General features: G+C 34.6%; 1 protein-coding gene across 1 annotated transcript in view; it reads right to left on the bottom strand.

The window, feature by feature from the left end:
• LOC120350324 overlaps positions 1-11,019 on the bottom strand; it is an 11,314-nt gene extending 295 nt beyond the window's left edge. The window contains exons 1-3 of the mRNA XM_039422991.1: positions 8,758-11,019; positions 5,683-6,018; positions 1,236-1,449 (exon numbers count right to left, since the gene is read on the bottom strand). Coding sequence (XP_039278925.1) covers positions 1,236-1,449; positions 5,683-6,018; positions 8,758-9,126 — 919 coding nt within the window. The 5' untranslated portion in view covers positions 9,127-11,019. The remainder of the gene's footprint in view (positions 1-1,235; positions 1,450-5,682; positions 6,019-8,757) is intronic.
• Positions 11,020-17,271: the final 6,252 nt, after the last annotated feature.

The following is a 17,271-nucleotide window of genomic DNA, read 5'->3' on the forward strand; positions in this document are numbered from 1 at the left end:
ATAATTATTGAATGAACAGCCACTTTATTCTTTAATTTTTGTCCATCTATTTCACTAATTTACCTTTACTTTTGCTATTCTGTTAATTTTGATGTTTATTTTAATAGACATATTGTTATAATATAGACATATTATTTTCACTTTTACTTCTATTGCCAACTTATTATTTCATTTTTCACATTTTCTGTAATTATCGTTTATGCTTTATTTAGCGAGAATGAAGTTATTATTATTGGTGATGATTTCTTGATCCATTCCGAGCTGCTTTGTATAAACACACTTTTTTATGTATTTTAACACGACATGCAGTCGATTATTAAGTAAATATTAAAAACTTTTACTTACTGGCTGGAGTACTTTCAACGTCTGGCGATCATTAATAATCGACTGCATGTCGTGTTAAATACATAAAAAAGTGTTATTATTATTCTCTTTTCACGCAGTTGCGGATAGCTTATGCGAAGAGGGGCAAACCCCTCTTTGCATTATTTTCTATTATTGATAAAGTATTTTACCAAGTATGTTGGAGCGTTTGGCGTACTATGCGAGCTGTATCAAGCAGAACAGACTTCTGCATTTTCCCTACCAGAGTTTCTGAGACATCAATAACCTTACAGCTCTCCACTGTTGAATTAAGAATCAGACCATTCACAGATATTACGATTGGATTATTCTAACATTCTTGAGCCCATAAATATTTGAGCTCAAATGCTAGCTCTTGATACTTCCTCAATTTCTCACCTCTTGTTCTTTGACAATTTTCATCTGCTGGTATGGCTACATCAATTATCAAGGCTTCTTTTTGATTCATGTTCAACATTAGGATATCAGGCTTGTTATGAATGACTTGCCTGTCAGTGATCATTTGAACATCCCAATAGATCTTAATCTGGTTTCTCTCAATAAATGCAGGAGGAGAGTAAGAATAGTATGGGGGCATTTCTTCAAACAAGTCAAATTCCTGCTGCAATTTCAGGTGCACTATTTTTGCAACATTATTATGTCGCCTCAAATACTCTTTTGGTGTATAATCTTTGGTGTTTTTCAATATTGAGCAGCCTGAAACTATGTGCTGAACATTTTATTATTATTATTAATATTTGGACGATTATTTGAGACAAAATTAAGAAATGGAAGAAGCTTTGGGCAATGGCCAGTTTTCTTCTTTTCTGACTATTGTATTGTCTCCTCTATCCAATAAATAAATAGGTAAAGCATAAATGTATTTAGCATACCTGCGGGCGGACAGTCAGGATCATGCTGGCTATAGAAGCGACTGAGCTTGGGCCGCTTCTTGCGACTTTGGTCCCTGAACGAGGTGGAGGTGGTGGGAGGGGTAAGGGAGGAGGGAGGTGGTGAGGAGGGTGCCGAGTTCAATGAGGTGGAATCCGAACCCGGCGGTTGGTTCACTGCACTTCGGTCCACCAGGATCTGGTAGCCGCTGCCACCCTATCAAACAAAAATTAATTAATAATTATGGAGGATATTGGAAATCTAATTGCTAAATAAACTATTAGCAATAAATTCTTCTCTTCTTCGTGTGCCTGTCCGCTGTTGGCTACCATAATTGCTTTACTCCAAGGAGATACTATGCAGATTACACAAGAACCCAACAACATTTCAAACCAGAAACCACAACCACAACACCAGATTCAGGAATCTTCTCATTACCAGTGTTGCAAGGAAGGCACTATACCAGAGACATTTCAATCATTTAGCACCGTATGAGCTAGTGTAGTGCTTGTTCAATTAGTGTCCAGTGAAAGAGCAGAGCAGTGATTGAGTGAATCTAGCTTCTATAGTACAGTCATAAGTGTACATATTAATTAAACAATCAATATCAGTAAGAATATCTAATGAGATATTCGCTGTTAACATTTTAAAGTAGTATGTTAGGATAGAAAAAATTAGCTCATTAATCTCTAAACTAGATAGCTATAGTATTGACAATAAAAAAATCAGCACCAAAATTATATAATCTACTTCCTGCAAACTTTAAACAGATTAATCATCCTAGAAAGTTCAAAACAATAGTACACAATAATTGGTTGATGAGCAAAGGAAGACAGAACATAGAAAACATTATTTCAAACAACAACTAACCACCTAATGACTTACTAAACACTAACTAATTAATAATACGCACAAAAAAAACTAGCAAAACCTACTCTAGAACATGGTACGCCATAGTGGAGTAGGTCAATTTCCACACAGAAAAAACTAAACAAGTAGAGGACACATTATAAAATTTTTTGTAACTAACTATTGTATGTAATATTGTAATTTATCTAATATTTTGTGTAACTGATGTTGTAGTTTTAGTTTTTTTTGGGAAATAAACATTTATTTATTTATTTTATTCAATTAAAATTATTCTAAACAAACCTAGATTGTACCCTACCGAGATGGTTTTTAGTGACTTTAAGGTAATGACAATACGACAATTATATATTAAAACCGTAGCCTAATTGAATACTTGATAAAATATAAATCCCTTTTTTCCTTGCACTTTAAATTCAATTGTAAATAATTATCATTTAAGGCCCACTGCAAATAGATATGTCACATATCACACCAATATTGAATTTTTAAGGAAGCAGTTGATCTATATAAGCACAAAAATAATAAACCTTATTCCGGACCACTTTCTCTTAGACTCTAAGATTAGTAGAAAAAATAAACTAGAAATAAAAACCTGGACATAAGGTTCGGTAACGGTATATAATATGCATGATGAACAAGTGTGTACATGCACACACACACACACAATGTCCATCATGCATGTTTTGTCGTCAGCTGTTTGACAGAAGATTCTAACATAAAATAAACCAACCACAATAAACGAACCACTGGAAAATTACTAATTATAGTAGTGAAAAATATACAAACAACATAAAATCGGAGATACAAAAACCTAACCTCAAAACATTCAGCTCGAAGCCTTCGCTGTGATGACACAACAATGTATGACGAAATGTGTACCATGCATGACCTACTGTTGAGCTGCGTTTACACCAAAGTTATTAACAAAATGTTTATTTTTCCATCCTTATAGATTCTATTAGATTGAACGGAACTTGTCAAATACATTATGTTCATCATGTGTATGATAAGTTATGTTCAATCTAATAGAATCTATAAGGATTAAGTTAATAACTTTGGTGTAAACGCGGCTTTAGTGACCAATACTGGCTATTCCCAACAAGAAGGAACGCTTGTTTCCACTGGCGAACAAGAGTCATGCTGGACTCTAAAGTAACTGACTATTTCTCTATAAATTGGAAATATACCTCATAATTCTTTGTTCAATAAACTGGAGTCCTATGGTTTCAGAGGAGTCTCGCTTAAATTGTTCAAAAGCTATCTGAGTAATAGAACCCAGTCCCTAACCAAATGATCAATCTAGTGTAACTAACTCAACTTCTTATGGTCTTCCTCAAGGTACTGTACTTTCTCCCATCCTTTTCATACACTATGTAAATGACTTTTTAAATTTAAGACTTCTAAACTCAACTGTGATATCCTTTGCAGATGATACTGCAGCTATTTTTCACGGTAATACATGGAATGAAGTTCATACCATAGCTGAAAATAATATGCTTTTAATTAAGAAGTGGTTAGGTAAGAATACCTCAAGTTTAAATATTGAAAAAACTAATTACATAACTTTCTCTGCAAATAGAGTAGGGCAGCCTAACGAGAATCAAGATTTGAGACTCCATTCTCAGTGCAATTTAAACTTGGGTAATTGTGATTGTCCCACCATTAAAAAAGTCAATAATACTAAGTACTTGGGAATCATAATTGATGAAAACCTTAAATGGGATGTTTATATTAAATACATATGTAAAAAAAATTAGATATTTATCTTTTAATTTTACCAACTTAACAGAATTCTTAATAAGAACCACCTGAAAATGATGTATCATGCTCTAGTCAAGTCAATTCTGCAGTATGGCATAGTTGTTTGGGGAGGCTGTTTCAACTGTCATATTGCTGAATTATTTGTAGCACAAAAACTGATAATTAAAACTATATTAAGCAAACCCAGGCTCTATCCAACGGATATGGTTTTTAGTGATTTTGAGGTCATGACTATACGTCAATTATACATAAAAACCGTAATTGAGTACGGTACTTGATAAAATATAGATCCGATTTTCCTCTCACAATAAACTCTACTCTTAATTATTATAATCTAAGGGCCACTGCTAACAAATATGTAACCTATAACACTAATATTGAATGTATAAGGAGACAGTTAATTTACATAGGTACTAAAATGATAAACCTCATTCCAAATCACTTTCTCATGGACAATAAGATCAGCGGAAAAATTAAACTGGATATAAAAAACTGGACATACAGTAATTTCTTCTTCCATTTAGATATATGACTCGAGATTTCTGCTCCAGCATTGTTTTTTCATTTCTCAGTGGACTCGCTTACCTTTATTTTGAGTACCTATTCCTCTGTTTTCTTCCTTCCCCCCATTTCCTTCCCTCCCTTGCCTTTTCCTCATGCCTTCCTCATTACTTCTCTTCTTTGCCTGCCTATTACATGGGAAACCATGGTTGGCTAGGTATCTTTCTCTCTTTTTTTATCTTCTCTAACACACCCAAACACAAAGCCCATGGTTTTTTATATTTGTAACATTTTATTTTGTTTTATTTGTTTCGTAATACTTATATGGAGATAAATAAGATAAAGACAGAAGTAATGGTCTGCTCAAAAGTCCCAGAGAATGTGTCCATTGAATTAGATAATTACGCCTGAAGCAAGTAAAAATGTTCAAATATCTTGGAAGCATTATATCAGAAGATGGAAAAGATAGACTGGATATAAAGCGCCGAATCAGAGAAGCTAAGGGTATGTTTATTAGTAAAAGGCAGCTTCCTTCCTCAAATAGTATAACCTTGGAAATAAGAAAGAGACTAATAAAGAGTTGCATGTGGAGTATAGCTCTTTATGGGTCTGAAACGTGGACTATTGGTAAGGCTGAGGAAAAGACTCTGAATGCTTTTGAAGTGTGGTGTTGGAGGCGTATGCTCAAAATAAAATGGACAGACAGAGTTACGAATGAGGAGGTATTTCAGAGGGCGGCAGAAAAAAGATCTCTTCTGAATTTTCTCAAGGCCAGACGACATTCTTGGATTAGACACGTAATAAGACACGACGCATTTACGTCAAGTATTCTGAAAGGTACAGTTGATGGACAAAGGGGTCGTGGGAGACCCCGGCTACAGTACTTAAGACAAATGACGAAGGATCTGGGTGCAATGAGCTATGAACAATGGAAGAGAGTAGCAATGGACAGATTTAGATGGAAGGCTGCCAACCAATCAAACGATTGAGCTGTAAGAAGAAGAATACTTTGTAATTTTGTTTTGTGTGTTTTTAATAAATTGAAATTGAATTATACTTGAACATTATCAAAATTAATGTATGTACTGTATTATTTCTGTCTCTGTTCAAATGATAATTTATTAACTCAAATCTAGACGTTTTGTATTGTGACTTTGAAATTCTGTACATGACGTTGACCATGCATTGTTATGTCCTTGTCAATAAAGCAGTTTCTATTTGATTTCTGTATATGTATTTATGAGTGTGAAATAAGTTTGAATTTGAATTTGAACAGATAATTGATGGACAATGAATACAAATCTGATTTTGACTAACCCCAGTTGCACTCTGGTTGATGAGAAGCGAATTTCTAACGCTACCGCCGCTGCTATCAATGAAAGGCACCTGTTGGCCGACCTGGTTCCAATAGTCAGGCGGAGGCGAGTCTTGCCGACCGCCGCGCGCAAAAACGTCACATTTCTGCGCGTCGCACTTTTGCGCGCCAAACGTCTGCGCGCCGCGTGTAAAATCACTTCCGCTGCCGCCGCTTCCGCTCGTGAGCCACAGCGAAGTCCCAACTTCGTTGCATGACGACACGGCTACGTTGAGGGTGGGAGTGCTTGATCGCCTCTCGCTCGCACAGCTCGAGTCTAGGTTTGTCTCTAGATAGGCCTGCAATAAATATAGTTATTTGTATATCTAGAGTGAAAAGTACGACTTTTTCTCCCGTAGGAAAAAGTTTGAAGCCCGAGGCAAAGCCGAGGGCAACAATTTTCCTGAGGGAGAAAAATTATTTTTCGCTCGTGATGTACACAACATTTTTATCGTCTACTAATATTAAGAATATAATATCATACAAACATATATTTCATGAGTTGATCAAATTTCTTGTTGTGGTATTGAATTCAGTTGACTCAATGACATACACCTCTATTACACTTTCTCATCTGAGCTTAGACCTTCTAACCTATTACAATGTGAGTTTTTGAAATAGATGCTTCCCATGGTATCTAAATGGAGTCACTTTTCCTCCCTAGGGAGTTTTTCTGTTTTTTACTACCGAGAGCGAAAAAGTGACACTTTAGTATTATGTTTCAGGGAGTAAAGTAAGTACTTTAGACAGTAGGTGGAGGAAAAATCAATTACTTTTTAATTTGAATATATTAGCAGATCAAATTAATTGTCATGTTTAGTACAAATTATTGTACTATGAAGTGAAAGTCAACTTCTTCTTTTCTTTTACTGTACCTATTGTTGAGCTGGATTTTCGTTTGTGCGTAAATGCCGTCCGTCATCGACCACGACAGGGTGAGGATCTCAGATTAGGTAGATTTCATTTTGTCTAAATAACCTAAAAGATTATGTTTTAATGGGGAAGGTTGAGTTTATAAATTAATTGTAATTCTAAAAGATTAAATAAATTAATTCTGAATATGGTCGAATTGATTCTGGATATACATTTTCATACTTTTAAATGGCAATATGCTGATATTATTATAAAATTGAAATAAATTGAAAAAAAAATTGAATTGAATTATTGGAAATGTTTTGATTCTTGAATAATAAACACAAGTGATGAAAGTTATTTGATCAGCTGTTTTAGCACACTTGAAATCTGAACAATATGAATGTCAACGATGCTTGTCGTCGTCGTCGACTGCGGAAGTTTACTCACAAACGAAGATGCACCTTTAAAGGAGTAATTTTCGGGAGAATGCATTGTAAAATGTACACTTCCTGGAAATAAAATGAATTTGAATATGGAGTGAATAAGAGTGAATAGAATTGAATTCCAAAAGTGATAAATACTCTACATAGGCCTAGACAAATCTTTGAACATGAACAATATTCAAATCATTAGATTAAAATGAGGTCGATGAGTTATAATTGTGAAGATAATTTTGTTTTATAATTAATTGTGATTATTTAATCAATTCCAGTTATCTTACTTTCCATACTTGTATCGTATAGTAGTTTATGGTCTAGAGGCTATGATAGCTTCTAGTTTGAAAAAATGATTCATAGATGATAATTTAATTGAATAATGATAAAAAATATATATGTCAATAACAAAGATTAACCGACTAACAATGATCATCTCTAATAAGAATAAAAGAATAAGAATGATTTTTATTCCTTGAGTGCATACAAACAATGCTATCGGAAACGTCAAATTAAAATTATACATTGTTAATACATTCTAGGAGAATGAAAGTTTTATTCCTTCAGGGCACAAACAATGCTATTGGAAACCTCTATTTAAGGTCTAATAATATTATTACAAAATTTAATTAAAGAATGAAAACATTGTTTTGTAAGTGAGAAACAGCTCAGCTCAAAAAATATTGTCGTTTTTATGTAAACGTTTTGAATGAATTTCATGAAACTGCTATTAATGCTGAATTGCACTAAGTGAGAACAATTTCAATTCAGGATAAACACTAGTATTAGTATAGGTGAAGTTAGCAGATTGAAGACGGTTTGTCATATCTCAGCATATTAGGGTGGCCACCCATTTTAAAATAAAAAATTAGTGAGTAATTCCCGGTTTTTCAGAGTAGAATTTAAAATTTTCCAGGTAGATTATCCGCAGTATTTAAGAAACAAGATACATTCGTAAAAATTCATTATGAAAATCTTCAGTTTGATCTTCCTTGACGAATTGCGAATAGCATATTTAAATTTCAAAATACTGTATATTGATAATTTCTGACATGACAAGAATATCGATGTTTTAGATATATTTTTAGGTTAGGTAGTTCAAAAACATTGCCAATTATTATTGCTAGCCATCAAGTATTTTTTTCATTCGAGTTTATTGTTATTGTACACTTCTTTACCAAATTAGTTTTTCATTAATGAAACATTCATGAGTAATTCACGGTATTTTTAAAAATTTATCAAGTTTTTTAATATTTTTCAATTTATTAATGCATTTTCAAGTGTAATAATAATTTGTTTCATCTTTCTGATCAACCGAGATACAAAATTTTTAGTATAATGTATATTTGGACTGTAAATTTTTGTGATCTTTATAAAAGTGTTTTCATAACCTCATTTGGACTATTTTTATCAAAATTAGGAAGAGGAACAGTTTTGGGTTTATCCTGTTGATTCGCTCCCAATCATTAATTTGATGTTGTGATTAAGGAATGTAATAAATGTAATGTAATTTTTCCCGGTTAGTAAAATCATGAGGAATTCACGGTTCTCCCGGTTTTCCTGGTAGGTGTCCACCCTGAGTATAGTATGTTAATATAATATGTAATTAATAATTAATAGGCCTATAGTATAGAATCGAATTCTATACTCTCTGCCCCAATGGAGCTGACGCCCAATTTTGGAGATTGAGTACATCACTCTCAGGAAAAACATTGAGGAAGAAAACAAATTATAATAGCTTCACATTACCTTGCCTTGATGCGACGGCGTGCCGTAGTGACTCCTGAACCCCGCCGATGCCTCATTGTGGTCACGTGACGATGGGGGCAACTCAAAGTGTACCTCTTTTTTAGCGGCTGGCTCGGGGGGCACATGCGACTCACCCACCTCACACCTCCTCGACGACTCTGCAGGATCATCGAAAGTCTCGTACTTCTTGGACTTAAGCAGATTCTGCGTTTTCCGCGAATGATCGTTTTCATTTCGTCCGATGATTGCCAGAGTTGGTAGCTGGTTATCTCTGTCGCACGGCTGCAAACTCTGTTTTCTATCCTCTTTTAATGGTGCATTGGTGGCACCACTACTAGAACCACCACTGTTATTTGAGAAAGATGACATCTAACACGACACCACTAACGCGCTCTTTCGCTGAATTCTGTCATCATGGCCGCAGATTCCTCCCAAAACCCATTATATAATTCAAAGTTGTAGAAAATGCGACAATTGACAATAACCCATCGACAGATTTCACGTACTCTTACAGTTTTCCAGCAATTTTTACTCAACGTTACAAGAAATGTGACAATTGACAAGCGGCAGTACTCTCAAAATTTAGTGAAACAAATAATGTTACAATCGACAGTTTTACAATTACACTCAAAAAGTAACAGACAGTGTTACTACCACAAATAACCCACTAATAGTCTCGCTAACTCTTACAATGTTCACTTCACTCACGGAGTGACAAAAAATGAGGTGATCGATAATCTCATATAATGTCCACTCAGATAAAGTTAACAAAAACTGTGAAAATAGTAAGTTTCAGCAGTCTCAAAAATCTGAATAGTGTGTACACTTCAGCTGAATTTTTGTGATAAATGATACACTTATAACAATCACTTCAGCTGTTGTTAACAAAATTATTTCAGCAGCTTTCAACAGTTGAATTCAGCGTATAATAGTCCCTTATGTGATAAATAACCTGATTGAATTCAGTTGTTAAAAGTCTCAACACACTTATAAGCGTTTGATTGATAGCACTATGGTTTCAGTGCTATAATTTCTCAACACATGAACAAATTATTACAGTTAACAATAAAAGTATTACCAATAAGAGAAAATAGAATTTGTTACGTGCATTTTGATCACAGACGGTTACAATAAGCTGCTACTAGTATTTCCGAAAACATACGCTTCACAAAACAGTCTCAAAAACATCCTCCTCCAAACTAGAGTAAAGGGTAACTGAAGAATTTATCTGAGTAACTGACTGTCAGCGCGCAATCATAAATTAAACAGCATTCGTACAGATCTCAAAGTAAACAGTGTGCTGTCAGAGGATTTTGATAATTAACAGTCAAGTTCTTAGATTGGTGTCTGTGTGTGTAGATACAAGAGTACCACTAGTCTGTATTTAGGCCTACAATTAAATATTTCAAACCTGAAATCTGACTACTAACACAAAAACACCAAAATCTTATCACTGTAGAAACTTAGTCCATTTTAAGGCCACCCATGTTCGATAAACGTAGATTTATAATTTGCAACCAAGTACTATACAAATATCCGTTCCAACTCTACTAATTCAATCATGTATTATCATCAGTTCAATAGACTAGAGTTTAATGTGGTAGATCATACATAAATCAACACTCACACATTTTTAACACACTAAAATCATTCACCTAAAACCTTCACATTTTTTTTGTAGCGTTCAGATCCAATAGAATGTTCTCACTTTCAATGTCTTTTCATTTAATTTTCACCCTCACCAATTTGAAAATCCTTTCCATTCATTCACCTCTCAAAGTAGTTGTAGGCTACTTTTCAAGGCAAAACAAAAAGTGAACTATCCACAATACATTTCAAGTTGAAAGTTTCAGATGTTACTAGAAATCTAATACACTAACACAGTCCACCATTAACAATGTGTATCTATGATACAGGATGGAAGATTTCTCAAGTCTCTACTTGTAATCGAATTTCAATTGACATATTTTCAGTACACTTGTAGGGCAGCGGACAAACACGTCGGGTAGTAGTTGTTGATGTTTGTAGTTTTTTAATTGTTGTTTACAGTTTTTTGGAGTTTTTTTTTCAAGTCTACCCGACACCGGTAGCTCGAAAAGCTAGCGGCGAGCCTAGACCAGTTCTACATGTCATTGTCACGAGACCATGTCCCCATGCCCCCTAGACTGTCGCTGATCTGCAGACTCATCAAAATTTCGCGTCGAGTCCAACAGCTGATTCACTATGCGCCCTCCTTGGTTGCTGGCTGGCATAATAGTCATTCCTGAAACAGAACAAGTTGAAATGTCAAAAATAGCTATTAAAGAAATTGTCTGAGGCCGATACTCGGTTTAAACGGAGAATATCAGCTAAGCGAACGTCATAAGGCAGCCATTCTATTCTATTCTAAGCAGATACTTGGTTCAAACGCAGTAATCACAGCTGTTCGTTTAAACCTCGTAAGAAATACATTATGATAAATGCAAACATATCTACAAGTAAACATGGTTTAGCGTTAAACGTAGTATCAGCGTATGGCCCTAATAGATAAGGCCTATAAGGCCCGTATGCAGATACAGTACTCGGTTTAAACCAAGAAATGTCAGCTGTTCGTTTACACCTCGTATGAAACACATTATTAGTCCAGTCACTATAATAGATCGAGCAAAGTTAGAAAACGATTGCTCTTTCTGCTTTGTTAAATGATGACAGATACCAACACCAATAATGTATTGTCATTATAACGTGGACCTCAAAAGATCATTATATCAAAATCAAAATATCATTATAACGTGGACCTCACTATTTAGTCCAGTCACAATATACATTAGTGCATGCAATTTATATTGTAGTTCTGATTTTTTAATATATTATTTGGGTACATAAGAGAAGTCTAGAACCAATTTCTTCATGCAAAATTTCCTTGTGCTAGATACAACAGGTGGCCCAAAAACCTCGTATTTTCGGCTCATTTTCCAGTTTTCAGTTTATTGAATTGAAAGTATTATTCATTGGAGTGGGTAGAGGGGGACAATTTCCACATCCTCACTAGATTTGAAAATTTTATCAGAAGTATTTCAAAAGACATGCAGCTTTTAATATAGAAATTGGCCATTTTTGTGTATTGGAATATCTAAAGCCAGTACACTCAACAATGAATTTTCCAATTTTCGACCGAATTTGACTTATGATGCATGATTTTGGACCGCCTTGACGAGCCGAGAAGAATGAAGTGTAGTACGTTGAAATCTGAGCATTGTGTCAGAAGTTATAAGTGTTTGAATTTTTTATCCTTGAGGTGTCCTTAGCGCGCCTCTCCACTAGGAAATACTGAAATGAAGTGCATCTAACGGGTGATTCTCATAGAACATGATCTCATGAACTTATGTCATTGTGCGAAATATCAATGTGAAGACTATGTAGTTGGTGATGATGGCTGAAGCTGAAATTAGTGTTTTTTCACAATACAAGGAGCATTGTTGTCAGGTGTACCTGGAAATCTATATGAGATAGAGCGCTCTACCTGATCTCAGATTGTAGAGCACAAAATACGCCCAGAGGGATTTTGAATTAAACATCTAAATAGTGACAATCAGAAGATGTTGTTGATCAAAAACTGAAATTAATCAAAATTGATTTTTTCTTCAAATTTTATTCATTTTTGAAAAATCATAACTCTGTACTCATTGGAGATAGAAATTTCCGAATGATTTCATTTCATTCAGATTTCATAATCTAGAAAAATGGCGGGAGTAAATTTTTCTGTCCGATCACGAGATTTGGCAGAAATAGCTGAAAACTGGAAAATGAGCCGAAAATACGAGGTTTTTGGGCCACCCTGTTGTATCTAGCACAAGAAAATTTTGCATGAAGAAATTGGTTCTAGACTTCTCTTATGTACCCAAATAATATATTAAAAAATCAGAACTACAATATAAATTGCAAGCACACCCCCTTTTTTATGTCTATATTGACTGGATTATTGGTAAATGCAACCATATCTACAAGTAAACGTAGTTTAGCATTCAACGTTGTGTTAGCATAATATGGCCCTTGGGGCCATATGAACTATCTACGTTTAATGCTAAACCACGTTTACTTGTAGATATGGTTGCATTTATCACAATGTATTTCATACGAGGTTTAAATTTGACATTTCTCCGTTTTAACCGAGTATCTATCTGCATACAGACCTAAGAGTGGGTTTCACAATATTCACGCTAACGCTCCATTTAGTAATCTCCAGTTAACACTAACTGATGGTTTTAACCAAAGATTAAGAAATTTGATTTCATCAGTAAAATGTCAAAAATAACGCTGCGTTACCAAACTAGTAGTTCTGTGAGCAGTAGACCTCACACAGTATTCTCATCCACAAGTACCTGATTGTAACTATAGACCTTATGGAAATACAGAAATAGACTGCTTCTCCACACATCTGCGTAATCACTTGTCAGCTGATTATGATGAATAATTCTATAGTCTGATTTTTACTTTCCTTGCCCTATTCCCTATTACCTTGCCCTATTCGGAAAGTATTGCTTTCCGAAAAAAATTAAGGTACCCCAATTCTAAATTTCTATACGTTTCAAGGTCCCCTGAGTCCAAAAAAATGGTTCTTGGTGTGTGTGTGTGTGTGTGTGTGTGTGTGTGTGTATAGTGAGTGTATGTGCGTCTGTGTCACGATATCTCATCTCCCAATGAACGGAAGACTTGAAATTTGGAACTCAAGGTCCTTTCACTTTAAGGATCCGACACAAACAATTTGGATCAAATGCAATTCAAGATGGCGGCTAAAATGGCGAAAATGTTGTCAAAAACAGGTTTTTCGTGATTTTCTCGGAAACGGCTCCAACGATTTTGATCAAATTCATACCTAGAATAGTCATCGATAAGCTCTATAAACTGCCACAAGTCCCATATCTTGTAAAAATTTCAGGAGCTCCGCCCCCAAAATGCAGATAGAATCCCAATTATCAGGCTTCAGATACAATTGAAACAAAATAAATCAAGTGGAGTAGATTGAGCATGAAAATCTCTACAATTAATGTTCAGTAACCTGTTCACCTAAAATTGAAAATAAGCTTTAAATTCGAGAAAATGTGATTATTCAATTGCAAATTATTGTTGATTCTATTAAATCATTCACTATGAAGAGTTAGCAGACCTCATGTTGTCTCCAGCGTTATTGCCCTGTCACCAGCTGGCTCAAATCTTTGAATAGTAGACTTGAGATGCGCGGGAACACTAGCGTCAGTCAATTTTCATAACGGCAAGGAAAGTTGTGTGAGTGCGCCACACCAGATTTTTTCTCTTATATTGGCTTATGAAGGAGACTCCTTCTTCTTTTTATATTATCCTTGAAATTTCCAAAACCTTGTATATACGTCGACGCGCAATTAAAAAAGGAACATAACTGTCAAATTTCATGAAAATCTATTACCGCGTTTCGCCGTGAATGCGCAACATATGAACATTTAAACATTCAAACATTTAACATTAAGAGAAACCAAACCGTCGACTTGAATCTTAGACCTCACTTCGCTCGGTCAACTAGAGAATAGATTTGATCAAAATGGCAGTGAACTGCCATAGCAATGGGCGAATAGTTTGTAAAGCTGCGTTCACACCAAAGTTATTGAAAAAATGTTGTCCTTATAGATTCTATCAGATTGAACGGAACTTGACAAACACATATGTTCATCATGTGTATATAATACGTTATGTTCAATCTAATAGAATCTATAAGGATTAAGTTGATAACATTTTATTAATAGCTTTGGTGTAAACGCAGCTTTAGAAAGAAAAAATAACCAGAAAAATAATCAATGTTTGGGAAGATAGAGAAATCGTCATAAAAGGATACAGATACAGCAATATAGAATAGATTTTTATAGATATTTAATGAACATATTGAAAGATTTGATTCGTGCAATGTTAAATGAAATATAGGAACTAAAATTCAAATATATTTTGAACTAAATGATTTTATTGGACTAGTTAATAATCCATTTACCATCAGTACCATCAATGATATCAAATTTAAATAATGCTGAATAAATAATAATGATTCATACCATCCCACAGCTGGGAGAAGCTGTAATAAAATAAACATAGAACAGTTCACTTTCGACTCAACGGTAAATAAACAAACCTACGTCATATTTCCTTAACAGTTTTGGACTGAGCTACAGTAACTATATTACCCACAGTATGGCCATTGGAATTTTTTTCCCGCCGCCGCCATGAAGATTCCAAATATTTGAATTTTACAATGGAGCTTATATGGGATTATAAGTAAAATCGCTTGCTTTTACTTATTAAAGTATATTTTTGTGATTAAGTTATTAACTTCGATATAATTTCTTTCATGTTTTTTCGATATTCCCAATATAGTTTTGGAACTTGAAATAGTAAATCGTAGATAATAGCGAGTAAAAATAATGAAAGGTAGGTAACGTAACCTGAAAGCTGAATTTCCAAAAAAATACCATAAAACTTTTGAAATGTGTCATGATATTGTAATAAATTTTGTTCCATTGACAAATAATAAAATTCTCATATCTATTTCTAGAAGCATGATGGAATTCTCATCACAATAGATTCCATAACATTTAAATATAGTTGCTTTATTCAGCCAATAAGTCTGACGAAAATATTATAAAGCACAACATTGAGTATAGACTCTGGACGAGCCAATTATTCTAGCTCTTAATTAAGCTCTTCAATTAATCAGCACTTAATCATGGTTAAATATTTCATGGTTCCCAATAAGTTGTCCGCGAAAGCTCTAGAAGTGGTCCGTGAGGAGTCCGAGGGAAGGAGAATTGATGTTTTAAGTTTTATTAGTGTTTTTTAAAGTTATCTTTTTGTCTATATTAAAGTATAATCAATTTCTCTTCGAAAATGATCAAACTCATCTTAAGTTCATAATATGTTTCCAATCGGTAAAATAAGTGATAAGTTCCAAATGTCTAATGCTATAAGATAGGACTTGAAAGTTTGTTTGGAATCTTAATGGCGGATTTGTACCATGTGACCGAGCTAACCAATCAGAAGCGTGACAGTCAATGGCCATACTGTGGGTAATATAGTTACTGTAGACGGAGCCAGTTGTTCCTCCACTGATTATTGACCGAGCGAAGTGAGGTCTAAGATTCAAGTCGACGGTTTGGCATTTCTCTTAATGTTTGAATGTTTGTATGTTGCGCATTTACGGCGAAACGCGGTAATAGATTTTCATGAAATTTGACAGGTATGTTACTTTTTTAATTGCGCGTTGACGTATATACAAGGTTTTTAGAAATTTTGCATTTCAAGGATAATATAAAAGGAGAAAGGAGCCTCCTTCATACGCCAAGATTAGAGTAAAAATCTGGTGTGGAGCACACACAACTTTCCTTGCCGATATGAAAATTTATCACCTGACGCTAGTGTTCTCGCGCATCTCAAATCTACTATTCGAAGATATGAGACAGCTGGTGATAGGATAATAACGCTGGAGACACACGAGGTCTGCTATCTCTTCGTAGTGAATGATTAATAGAATCAACAGTTGCTAACACTTTGCAATTTAATAATCAAATTTTATCGAATTTCAAGCTAATTTTCAATTTAGGTAAAAATGTTACTGAACATCAATTGCAGAGATTTTCTGCTCAATCTTTCCACTTGAAATTTTTTGTTTAAATTGTATATGAAGGCTGCTAATTGAGAATCTAAAATCAAACTTTGCATAGATGGGGCGGAGCTCCTGAAATTTTTACAGATATAGGACTTGTTGCAGTTGATAGAGCTTATCAATGACTATTTCAGGTATGAATTTGATCAAAATCGTTGGAGCCGTTTTCGAGAAAAAGAAGAAGAAGAAGAAGATTGCTTTTCAAATTTGAACAATCTAATATGTTGATGAGGACAATGAGAAGGGAGAAGGATGAAAGGGAGAATGAAAAAAGGGAGGAGAGTAGGTGAATGATAAGGAGAGATATTATGTGAATCAGAAGAAGAGGATGGAGACAAAATTAATAGAATGATAGATCTTAGAAGAAAGAGAAAGTGGTAGAGAGAAGTGGAGCGGAAGAATGCTTTCCAAATTTGAGCAAACTAATAAGCTGATGATACACTTTCACACACACACACACACCGACACCACCTGACTGACATTTGACTGACCTATTACTCATGACCTTTTGTGGAGGGGATAAATTTCCACCATAACATCAGCCTTAACTCCTAAAATCAATGTTGTTGTATTCCGACCATAAAGGCCAACTTGGTATTCCAAACAAAGCAAGCAAAATTATTTAGATATACAGAACGGTGAGAAGGGAAGGAAGATAATAAGAAGAAGAAGGGGTAGGAACAGGGTAGAGGAAAAAGAAGAAGGCGAATGATAGGGGAATGATAGGAGAGAGAGAGGGAGGAGAAGAGAGAAGAAGAAGAAGAAGAAGAAGAGAAGAAGAAGAAGGAGAGAAGGAGGAGAAGGAGAAGAAGAAAAAGAAAAAGAAAAATAGATGAAGACGAAGAAAAAGATGA

Source organism: Nilaparvata lugens, chromosome 3 (assembly GCF_014356525.2).
Source record: "Nilaparvata lugens isolate BPH chromosome 3, ASM1435652v1, whole genome shotgun sequence".
NCBI lineage: Eukaryota > Metazoa > Arthropoda > Insecta > Hemiptera > Delphacidae > Nilaparvata > Nilaparvata lugens.